The 12,266-nt window shown below is 51.5% G+C and overlaps 1 protein-coding gene across 2 annotated transcripts in view; it reads left to right on the top strand.

Annotated features, from left to right (window-relative positions):
* The window catches only part of TBL2 (transducin beta like 2), an 82,960-nt gene that overhangs the window by 49,446 nt on the left and 21,248 nt on the right, over positions 1-12,266 (top strand). Inside the window, exons 1-2 of one of the 2 annotated variants that reach the window (XM_063956157.1) lie at positions 7,118-7,375; positions 8,365-8,492. In XM_063956157.1, the coding sequence (XP_063812227.1) occupies positions 7,267-7,375; positions 8,365-8,492 (237 nt within the window). In that variant the 5' untranslated portion in view covers positions 7,118-7,266. Of the gene's footprint in view, positions 1-7,117; positions 7,376-8,364; positions 8,493-12,266 lie in introns of those variants that run through there. The other variant, XM_063956158.1, reaches the window with a different exon arrangement.

The raw sequence follows: 12,266 nt of genomic DNA, 5'->3' as shown, positions 1-12,266 counted from the left end.
ACTACTAGGGGGGCATTACGTATAAGGACGCTACTACTACTGGGGGGGGGCATTACGTATAGGGACGCTATTACTACAGGGGTGCACTACATATAAGGACGCTACTACTACTGGAAGGGGGCATTACGTATAAGGACGATACTGCTACTGGGGTGCACTACGTATAAGGACGCTACTACTACTGGGGGGGGCATTACGTATAAGGACGCTATTACTACAGGGGGGGCATTACGTGTAACAACGCTACTACTGGGGTGCACTACGTATAAGGACGCTACTACTACTGTGGGGGGCATTACGTATAAGGACGATACTACTACTGGGGTGCACTTCGTATAAGGACGCTACTACTACTGGGGGCGGCATTACGTAAAAGGACGATACTACTACTTGGGGGCATTATGTATAAGGACGCTACTATTACTGGGAGGGCATTACGTATAACAATGCTACTACTACTGGGGGGAGGGCATTACGTATAAGGATGCTACTACTGTGCGGAGCATTATGTATAAGGATGGTACTACTACCGGGGGCGCATTACGTATAAGAACGCTACTACTACTGGGAGGGCATTACGTATAAGGACACTACCACTACTGGGGGGGCATTACGTATAAGGACGCTACTACTTCTAGGGGGGAATTACGTATAAGGATGCTTCTACTACTGGGGGTGCACTACGTATAAGGACGCTACTACTACTGGGGGGTATTACGTATAAGGACGCGTCTACTACTGGGGGTGCACTACGTATAAGGACGCATCTACTACTGGGGGGGCATTATGTGTAAGGACACTACTACTACTGGGGGGCATTATGTATAAGGATGCTACTATTACTGGGGTGCATTAGATAATAAGAATTTACTCACCGGTAATTCTATTTCTCGTAGTCCGTAGTGGATGCTGGGAACTCCGTAAGGACCATGGGGAATAGCGGGCTCCGAAGGAGGCTGGGCACTCTAGAAAGATTTATGACTACCTGGTGTGCACTGGCTCCTCCCACTATGACCCTCCTCCAAGCCTCAGTTAGGACACTGTGCCCGGACGAGCAGACATAATAAGGAAGGATTTAGAATCCCGGGTAAGACTCTTACCAGCCACACCAATCACACCGTACAACTCGTGATACTATATCCAGTTTGACAGTATGAAAACAACTGAGCCTCTCAACAGATGGCTCAACAATAACCCTTTAGTTAACAATAACTATTTACAAGTATTGCAGACAATCCGCACTTGGGATGGGCGCCCAGCATCCACTACGGACTACGAGAAATAGAATTACCGGTGAGTAAATTCTTATTTTCTCTAACGTCCTAGTGGATGCTGGGGACTCCGTAAGGACCATGGGGATTATACCAAAGCTCCCAAACGGGCGGGAGAGTGCGGATGACTCTGTAACACCGAATGAGAGAACTCCAGGTCCTCCTCAGCCAGGGTATCAAATTTGTAGAATTTTGCAAACGGGTTTGCCCCTGACCAAGTAGCTGCTCGGCAAAGTTGTAAAGCCGAGACCCCTCGGGCAGCCGCCCAAGATGAGCCCACCTTCCTTGTGGAATGGGCATTTACAGATTTTGGCTGTGGTATGCCTGCCACAGAATGTGCAAGCTGAATTGTACTACAAATCCAGCGAGCAATAGACTGCTTAGAAGCAGGAGCACCCAGCATGTTGGGTGCATACAGGATAAACAGCGAGTCAGAGTTTCTGACTCCAGCCGTCCTGGAAACATATATTTTCAGGGCCCTGACAACGTCTAGCAACTTGGAGTCCTCCAATTCACTAGTAGCCGCCGGCACCACAATAGGCTGGTTCAGGTGAAACGCTGACACCACCTTAGGAAGAAATTGGGGACGAGTCCTCAATTCTGCGCTATCCATATGGAAAATCAGATAAGGGCTTTTACATGATAAAGCCGCCAATTCTGACACTCGCCTGGCTGAAGCCAAGGCCAATAACATGACCACTTTCCACGTGAGATATTTTAGATCCACGGTTTTTAGTGGCTCAAACCAATGTGATTTTAAGAAAAACTCAACACCACGTTGAGATCCCCAGGTGCCACAGGGGCACAAACGGGGGCTGAATATGCAGCACTCCTTTCACAATGTCTGAACTTCAGGTAGTGAAGCTAGTTCTTTTTGAAAGAAAATCGACAGAGCCGAGATCTGTACTTTAATGGAGCCTAGACTCAGGCCCATATTCACTCCTGCTTGCAGGAAATGTAGAAATCGACCTAGTGGAAATTCCTCTGTTGGGGCCTTTTTGGCCTCGCACCATGCAACATATTTCCGCCACATGCGGTGATAATGCTTTGCCGTAACATCTTTCCTGGCTTTAATAAGCGCAGGAATGACTTCTTCCGGAATACCCTTTTCCTTCAGGATCCGGCGCTCAATCGCCATGCCGTCAAACGCAGCCGCAGTAAGTCTTGGAACAGACAGGGCCCCTGCTGAAGCAGGTCCTGTCTGAGCGGCAGAGGCCATGGGTCCTCTGATATCATTTCCTGAAGTTCCGGGTACCAAGCCCTTCTTGGCCCATCCGGAACCACGAGTATCGTTCTTACTCCTCGCCATCTTATTATTCTCAGTACCTTTGGTATGAGAGGCAGAGTAGGGAACACATAAACCGACTGGTACACCCACGGTGTCACTAGAGCGTCCACAGCTATCGCCTGAGGGTCCCTTGACCTGGCGCAATATCTCTTTAGCTTTTTGTTGAGGCGGGACGCCATCATGTCCACCTGTGGCCTTTCCCAACGGTTTACCAACAGCAGGAAGACTTCTGGATGAAGTCCCCACTCTCCCGGGTGTAGGTCGTGTCTGCTGAGGAAGTCTGCTTCCCAGTTGTCCACTCCCGGAATGAACACTGCTGACAGTGCTAGTACGTGATTTTCTGCCCATCGGAGAATCCTTGTGGCTTCTGCCATTGCCATCCTGCTTCTTGTGCCGCCCTGTCGGGTCACATGGGCGACTGCCGTGATGTTGTCTGACTGTATCAGTACCGGCTGGTTTTGAAGCAGGGGTCTTGCCTGACTTAGGGCATTGTAAATGGCCCTCAGTTCCAGAATTTATATGTAGGGAAGTCTCCTGACTTGACCATAGGCCCTGGAAGTTTCTTCCCTGTGTGACTGCTCCCCAGCCTTGAAGGCTGGCATCCGTGGTCACCAGGACCCAGTCCTGTATGCCGAAACTGCGGCCCACTAGAAGATGAGCACCCTGCATCCACCACAGTAGAGACACCCTGGTCCTTGGAGACAGGGTTATCATTTGATGCATTTGAAGATGCGATCCCGACCACTTATCTAAGAGGTCTCACTGGAAGGTCCTCGCATGGAACCTGCCGAATGGAATTGCTTCGTATGAAGCCACCATTTTTCCCAGGACTCGTGTGCAACGATGCACCGATACCCTTTTTGGTTTTAGGAGGTCTCTGACTAGAGATGACAGCTCCTTGGCTTTCTCCTGCGGGAGAAACACTTTTTTCTGTTCTGTGTCCAAAATCATCCCCAGGAACAGTAAGCGAGTGGAAGGAACCAGCTGTGACTTTGGAATGTTCAGAATCCAGCCATGCTGTTGTAGCACCTCCTGAGATAGTGCTACTCCGACCAGTAACTGCTCCCTGGACCTTGCCTTTATAAGGAGATCGTCCAAGTATGGGATAAATAAAAACTCCCTTTTTTTTTTTTTTTTTTGAAGGAGTATCATCATTTCTGCCATTACCTTGGTAAACACCCTCGGTGCCGTGGACAGTCCAAACGGTTGTCTGGAATTGGTAATGGCAATCCTGTACCACAATCTGAGGTACTCCTGGTGAGGAAGGTAAATAGGGACATGCAGGTAAGCATCCTTGATGTCCAGGGATACCATGTAATCCCCCTCGTCCAGGCTTGCAATAACCGCCCTGAGCGATTTCATCTTGAACTTTGTTATGTAAGTGTTCAAGGATTTCCATTTTAAAATGGGTCTCACCGAACCGGCTGGTTTCGGTACCACAAACAGTGTGGAATAGTAACCCCGTCCTTGTTGAAGTAGGGGCACCTTGACTATCACCTGCTGGGAATACAGCTTGTGAATTGCCTCTAGCACAGCCTCCCTGCCTGAGGGAGTTGTCGGCAAGGCAGATTTGAGTAAACGGCGGGGGGGAGACGCCTCGACTTCCAGCTTGTACCCCTGAGATACTACTTGAAGGATCCAGGGATCCACCTGTGAGCGAGCCCACTGATCGCTGAAATTTTTGAGGCGGCCCCCCACCGTACCTGGCTACGCCTGTGGAGCCCCCGCGTCAAGCGGTGGACTCAGAGGAAGCAGGGGAAGAATTTTGATTCTGGGAACTGGCTGCTGGTGCAGCTTTTTCCCTCTTCCCTCGTTTGACCCGCCTGCTTTTTTGAAGCCGAAAGGACTGTACCTGATAATACAGTGCGTTTCTTAGGCTGTGAGGAAACCTGAGGTAAAATATTTTCATCCCAGCTGTTGCTGTGGATACGAGGTCCCAGAGACCATCCCCAACCAATTCCTCACCCTTATAAGGCTCTATGTGCCTTTTAAAGTCAGCATCACCTGTCCAGTGTCGGGTCTCCAATACCCTCCTGACAGAATGGACATTGCAATAATTTAGGATGCCAGCCGGCAAAATATTCCTCTGTGCATCCCTCATATATAAGACGTTCGCAAAATAGTATCCCTGTTTGAAAGGGGTACAGACCACGCTGCAGGAGTCTGCAGGTCTCAGTCTAGTACCTGAGTGTGTAATTACAGACTTCAGGATAGCCTCCTGCTATTTATCAGCAGGTACCTTCAAAGTGGCCGTATCCTAAGACGGCAGTGCCACCTTGACAAACGTGTGAGCGCCTTATCCACCCTAGGGGATATCTCCCAGCGTAGCTTATCCTCTGGCGGGAAAGGGTACGCCATCAGTAACTTGTTAGAAATTACCAGTTTCTTATCGGGGAAACCCACGCTTTTTCACACTTCATTCACTCATTTGATGGGGGAACAAAACACTGCCTGCTTTTTCTCCCCACACATAAAAACCCTTTGTTTTTAGTGGTACTTGGGTTAATGTCAGAAATGTGTAACACATTTTATATTGCCGGGATCATGTAACGGATGTTCCTAGTGGATTGTGTATATGTCTCAACCTCGTCGACACTGGAGTCAGACTCCGTGTCGACATCTGTGTCTGCCATCTGAGGGAGCGGGCGTTTTTGAGCCCCTGATGGCCTTTGAGACGCCTGGGCAGGCGCGGGCTGAGAAGCCGGCTGTCCCATAGCTGTTACGTCATCCAGCCCTTTATGTAAGGAGTTGACACTGTTGGTTAATACCTTCCACCTATCCATCCACTCTGGTGTCGGCCCCCAGGGGCGACATCTCATTTATCGGCATCTGCTCCGCCTCCACATAAGTCTCCTCATCAAACATGTCGACACAGCCGTACCGACACACCGCACACACACAAGGAATGCTCCAATGAGGACAGGACCCACAAAAACCCTTTGGGGGGACAGAGTGAGAGTATGCCAGCACACACCAGAGCGCTATATAATGCAGGGACTAACTGAGTTATGTCCCCTATAGCTGCTTTTATATAATTTATACTGCGCCTAAATTTAGTGCCCCCCCTCTCTGTTTTAACCCTGTTCTGTAGTGTAGACTGCAGGGGAGAGCCAGGGAGCTTCCCTCCAACGGAGCTGTGAGGGAAAAATAGCGCCAGTGTGCTGAGGAGATAGGCTCCGCCCCTTTTTCGCTGACTTTTCTCCCGCATTTTTATGGAATCTGGCAGGGGTTAATATACATCCATATAGCCCTGGGGGTTATATGTGATGTATTTTTGCCAGCCAAGGTGTTTATATTGCTGCTCAGGGCGCCCCCCTCCAGCGCCCTGCACCCTTAGTGACCGGAGTGTGTGGTGAGCATGAGGAGCAATGGCGCACAGCTGCAGTGCTGTGCGCTACCTTGGTGAAGACTGATGTCTCCTGCCGCCGTTTTTCCGGACCTCTTCTTGCTTCTGGCTCTGTAAGGGGGACGGCGGCGCGGCTCCGGGACCGAACACCAAGGACTGGGCCTGCGGTCGATCCCTCTGGAGCTAATGGTGTCCAGTAGCCTAAGAAGCCCAATCCGGCTGCAAGCAGGCGAGTTCGCTTCTTCTCCCCTTAGTCCCTCGCTGCAGTGAGCCTGTTGCCAGCAGGTCTCACTGAAAATAAAAAAACCTAAATCTATACTTTCTTTCTAAGGGCTCAGGAGAGCCCCTAGTGTGCATCCAACCTCGGACGGGCACAAGATCTAACTGAGGCTTGGAGGAGGGTCATAGTGGGAGGAGCCAGTGCACACCAGGTAGTCATAAATCTTTCTAGAGTGCCCAGCCTCCTTCGGAGCCCGCTATTCCCCATGGTCCTTACGGAGTTCCCAGCATCCACTAGGACGTTAGAGAAATAAGGACGCTACTACTACGGGTGGGGCATTACGTATAAGATGAATAAGATTGTGCTACATTGTGGAGTAATTTTAAATGGGGGTACTATTGTGTGGCCATGCCCCTTACTTGTGAGACCACAACCCTTTTCCCGGCGCGCGCCAAAGGAATATGGGAGGGCGCAAATTTATAGTTTGCAGGGGGGCGCCGAACACCCTAGCACCGGCCCTGGTGCCGTGTGAAAAGACACATTGCGCTGCATGTGTCTGAGCAGCACGGCAGCGGTAAAAAGCCGGGAGGGATTTTGCTGGGCGGCGGGAGCCGGCGTGTGTTTCAGCCCAAAGACTCTGCCGGATGGCAAAAAGCGCTTTTTACCTTCCAGGAAAAACCGGGTAGTGTGTTACAGTCCTAACGCCTGGGAGGCTGCCGGGCGGTTCAAGGGAAATCTTATGCGACATGAGGGTCAGACATGTCGCTGTAGTGTATGGGGCCCTTTAGGAGCTGACTGGTTGGTGCATTGTAACCTTGCACTTATCACTGGTTTATCAGTTCTTTATCCTTTCGCCAGATTTAATACATCTGCCCCAGTGATAGTATCAACAATAGCAGCTGCTGGTAACCATGCAGTGCATGCTATATCTGCTCATAAGGGAGCCCCCCCCCCAATCCTGCCTGAGACACCAGGAGAGGCTTCCATGGCTGAGAGCATACTGCTGCCTGTGCCCTGTGTGTCATGTACAATTACAATAAAGCTTCGTTCTTTAGAGGAGGGAGGGGGCGAGCAACGCTGGTGCGCGCTCCCGGCGCTGTGAGTGACGTGGCGGCCGGAGAGCGGTGTGTGAGAGGTGGACATGGAGGCGGTGGCGCTTGTCGTGGTGTCCGTGCTGCTGGGGGGACTCGTCCTGCTGCTCACCTTATGGGGCAAGAGGACGAGCGAGGCCAGCGTGGCGGAGCCGAGCGGTGAGCGGTAGCTGGATATAGTGATGCGGTGTATGCATTGTAGGCGTGCAGCGCAGATAACAGAACCGTGAAATGTAGGAGCAGTCACAGTGCCAGCACCTGCTGTGTGCAATGTGTCACCTGTGCAGCGTTGGCATCGCTGACTCTCTACCGTGACGCATAATCCAATCTGGGAGCTCCCCGTGCAGCGCAGCTTTAGCTGGGGTCTCCCCTGGTCTTTCTAGCCGTAGTTGGGGTCTCCCTTGGGGAGGTTAGTCGTAGCTGGGTGCTCCCCTGGCCAGGCTAGCCGTAGCTGGGTGCACCCCTGGTCATGCTAGCCGTAGCTGGGTGCTCGCCTGATCATGCTAGCCGTAGCTGGGTGCTCGCCTGGCCAGGCTAGCCGTAGCTGGGGGCTTTGCCTGGCCAGGCTAGCCGTAGCTGGGGGCTTTGCCTGGCCAGGCTAGCCGTAGCTGGGGGCTTTGCCTGGCCAGGCTAGCCGTAGCTGGGGGCTTTGCCTGGCCAGGCTAGCCGTAGCTGGGGGCTTTGCCTGGCCAGGCTAGCCGTAGCTGGGGGCTTTGCCTGGCCAGGCTAGCCGTAGCTGGGGGCTTTGCCTGGCCAGGCTAGCCGTAGCTGGGGGCTCCCCTGGCCAGGCTAGCCGTAGCTGGGGGCTCCCCTGGGCATGGGCAGGGTAGGTACAGAATAGCCTCCTGCACCCCTTCACGCACCAGCGGTTTCAGTGACAGTCTGCACCATATAAATGTATAACACATCTAAGAAGTTGTTACTAAGGGGCTTATTCATTATTAACCCTCAAAAGCACTACTTAAGTAATGTTTCACTTGCCGGGGATTGCTGTGGTGGACACCCATATACTGGAACAATTCAGTATTGCATTGGTGCCAGGATAGCTACTCCAAAAATCTGCTGTCCCGCTAACTCCCAGAAGCATGGCGTTTCTAAGCACTTACTCTGTTATATTTATTACTCTATTTAACCTGATGTCTTTTCAGCTCAGGTAGCCAATGGACAAGCTGTTCCAGGAAAGCAGACTGCAAAGAAACCGAAACAACAAAAACTGCGTAAAGAAAAGGTTCAGCAACACACCTTCACCCACCCACTGCTTGCTTCTGCCCTCAAGGTACACCCACTGCCCATTACACCCATTAATATTGTATCAAAGGATCTACACAGGATCAAACCTCATTTGACAAAAGTTATAAAATAACTTGTTTATTTAATTGTTACACTTTTATAAACTCCAAGGGGGGTATTCAGTCATGATCGTGGGTAATTGTCTTGCAGGGGGATATTCAGGCAGGCAAAGCAAAATCCCCCAAAACAGCCCTGTTTTCACCCAAAAATGGGTCTGTTTTTACCGAAAACATACAGGTTTCACTGAACCTGTGTGTTTTCGGGTTAAAGTTTGTTTCTCTGACGTCCTAGTGGATGCTGGGTACTCCGTAAGGACCATGGGGAATAGACGGGCTCTGCAGGAGACTGGGCACTCTTAAAAGAAAGATTGGGTACTATATCTGGTGTGCACTGGCTCCTCCCTCTATGCCCCTCCTCCAGACCTCAGTTAGAATCTGTGCCCGGCCAGAGCTGGATGCACCCTAGGGGCTCTCCTGAGCTTCCTAGAAAGAAAGTATTTGTTAGGTTTTTTATTTTCAGTGAGATCTGCTGGCAACAGACTTACTGCTACGTGGGACTGAGGGGAGAGAAGCGAACCTACCTGCTTGCAGCTAGCTTGGGCTTCTTAGGCTACTGGACATTATTAGCTCCAGAGGGATCGAACACAGGCCCAGTCCTCGGTCGTCCGGTCCCGGAGCCGCGCAGCCGTCCCCCTTGCAGAGCCAGAAGAACGAAGAGAAGTTGAAAAATCGGCGGCTGAAGACTCCGGTCTTCATTAAGGTAGCGCACAGCACTGCAGCTGTGCGCCATTGCTCCCTCTGCACACCACACACTCCGGTCACTGATGGGTGCAGGGCGCTGGGGGGGGGGGGGGGGGGGGGGGGGGGGGGGGGGGGGGGGGGGGGGGGGGGGGGGGGGCGCCCTGGGCAGTAATTAGAGTACCTTACATGGCTAAAAAGCACATAATACAGCTAATAAACTGTATATGTGCATAATCCCCCGCCATAAAGTATATAAAAAAGCGGGAGAAGTCCGCCGAGAAGGGGGCGGGGCTATCTTCCTCAGCACACCGGCACCATTTTCTCTTCACAGCTCCGCTGGAAGGCAGCTCCCCAGGCTCTCCCCTGCAGTTTCCAGGCTTCAAGGGTAAAAAAGAGAGGGGGGGGCACTAAATTTAGGCGCAAACTGTGTATAATAAGCTGCTATAGGGAAAATCACTCACTTTAGTGTAAATCCCTGGTTATATAGCGCTGTGGTGTGTGCTGGCATACTCTCTCTCTGTCTCCCCAAAGGACTTTGTGGGGTCCTGTCCTCAGTCAGAGCATTCCCTGTGTGTGTGCGGTGTGTCGGTACGGCTGTGTCGACATGTTTGATGAGGAGGGTTACGTGGAGGCGGAGCAAGAGCCGGTAAGTGTGATGTCGCCCCCTACGGGGCCGACACCGGAGTGGATGGATATGTGGAAGGTTTTAACCGACAATGTCAACTCCATACATAAAAGGTTGGATGACGTGACAGCCTTGGGACAGCCGGCATCTCAGCCCAGGCATCTCAGAGGCCATCAGGGGCTCAAAAACGCCCGCTACCTCAGATGGCAGACACAGATGTCGACACGGAGTCTGACTCCAGTGTCGACTAGGATGAGACGAATGTACAGTCCGCAAGGGCCATCCGATGCATGATTACGGCAATGAAAAATGTGTTGAACATTTCTGACACTGACTCCGTTACCATTAAAAAGGGTATTATGTTTGGGGAGAAAAAGCTTCCAGTGACTTTTCCCCCATCTGAGGAGTTAAATGAATTGTGTGAAGAAGCGTGGTGTTCCCCTGATAGAAAACTGGTAATTCATAAGAAATTACTGTTGGCGTACCCTTTCCCGCCAACGGACAGGCTACGTTGGGAAACATCCCCTAAGGTGGACAAAGCGCTCACACGCTTATCAAAAAAGGTGGCACTGCCGTCTCAGTATACGGCCGCCTTAAAGGAGCCTGCAGATAGAAAGCAGGAAGCTATCCTGAAGTCTGTATATACACACTCAGGTACTATACTGAGACCTGCTATTGCGTCAGCATGGATGTGTAGTGCTGCAGCAGCTTGGTCCGACACCCTGTCAGATAACATTGATACATGACAGGGATACTATTTTGCTAACCATAGACCATATGAAGGACGTAGTCTTATATATGAGAGATGCACAGAGGGATATTTGCCGACTGGCATCGGGAATTAATGCAATGTCCATTTCTGCCAGGAGAGTATTATGGACTCTGCAGTGGACAGGTGATGCTGATTCTAAAAGGCACATGGAGGTTTTGCCTTACAAGGAGGAGGAACTGTTTGGGGATGGTCTCTTGGACCTGGTATCCACAGCATCAGCTGGAAAATCAACTTTTCTACCCCACGTTCCCTCGCAACCAAAGAAAGCACTGTATTATCAGGTACAGTCCTTTCGGCCTCAGAAAGGCAAGCGTGTCAGAGGCGCTTCCTTTCTGCCCAGAGGCAGGGGTAGAGGAAAGAAGCTGCATAAGACAGCCAGTTCCCAGGAACAAAAGCCCTCCCCCCGCTTCCTCTAAGTCCACCGCATGACGTTGGGGCTCCACAGGCGGAGCCCGGTGCGGTGGGGGCCCATCTCCGGAACTTCAGCAACCAGTGGGTTCGCTCACAGGTGGATCCCTGGGCCCTACAAGTGGTATCTCAGGGATACATGTTGGAGTTCGAGGCGACTCCCCCTCGCCGTTACCTCAAATCAGCTTTGCCAACTGCTCCCAGGGAAAGGGAGGTAGTGCTGGCGGCTATTCACAAGCTGTACCTTCAGCACGTGATAATCAAGGTTCCCCTCCTTCAATAGGGACGGGGTTACTATTCCACAATGTTTGTGGTACCGAAACTGGACGGTTCGGTGAGACCCATTCTAAATTTAAAATCCTTGAACGCTTATCTGAGGAAGTTCAAGTTCAAAATGGAATCGCTCAGGGCGGTTATCGCAAGCCTGGAAGAGGGGGATTTTTTGGTATCATTGAACATCAAGGATGCATACCTGCATGTCCCCATTTACCCACCTCACCAGGAGTACCTCAGGTTTGTGGTACAGGACTGTCATTACCAATTCCAGACGTTGCCGTTTGGTCTCTCAACGGCACCAAGGGTATTTACCAAGGTAATGGCCGAAATGATGATACTCCTTCGGAGGAAGGGAGTTATAATTATCCCGTACTTGGACGATCTCCTGATAAAGGCGAGGTCCAAGGAACAGTTGTTAGCCAGCGTAGCACTAGCTTGGGAAGTGCTGCAACAACACGGCTGGATTCTGAATATACCAAAGTCGCAGCTGATTCCTGCGACACGTCTATTGTTCTTGGGCATGATCCTGGATACAGACCAAAAGAAGGTGTTTCTCCCTGCGGAGAAGGCCCAGGAATTGTCATCTCTGGTCAGGAATCTCCTGAAACCAAAACAGGTGTCGGTGCATCACTGCACGCGAGTCCTGGGAAAGATGGTGGCTTCTTACGAAGCAATTCCCTTTGGAAGGTTCCAAGCAAAGGATCTTTCAGTGGGATCTGTTGGACAAATGGTCCGGATCGCATCTTCAGATGCATCGGTTGATCACCCTGTCCCCGAGGGCCAGGGTGTCTCTACTGTGGTGGCTGCAGAGTGCCCATCTTCTCGAGGGCCGCAGATTCGGCATACAGGACTGGGTCCTGGTGACCACGGATGCAAGCCTCCGAGGTTGGGGGGCAGTCACTCAGGGAAGAAACTTCCAAGGACAGTGGTCAAGTCAGG

The sequence above is a fragment of the Pseudophryne corroboree genome, chromosome 2 (genome assembly GCF_028390025.1).
Source record: "Pseudophryne corroboree isolate aPseCor3 chromosome 2, aPseCor3.hap2, whole genome shotgun sequence".
In the NCBI taxonomy this organism is placed as follows: Eukaryota; Metazoa; Chordata; class Amphibia; order Anura; family Myobatrachidae; genus Pseudophryne; species Pseudophryne corroboree.
The sequence above is the reverse complement of the archived record's forward strand: the minus strand, read 5'-3'. Positions and strand labels throughout refer to the sequence as shown.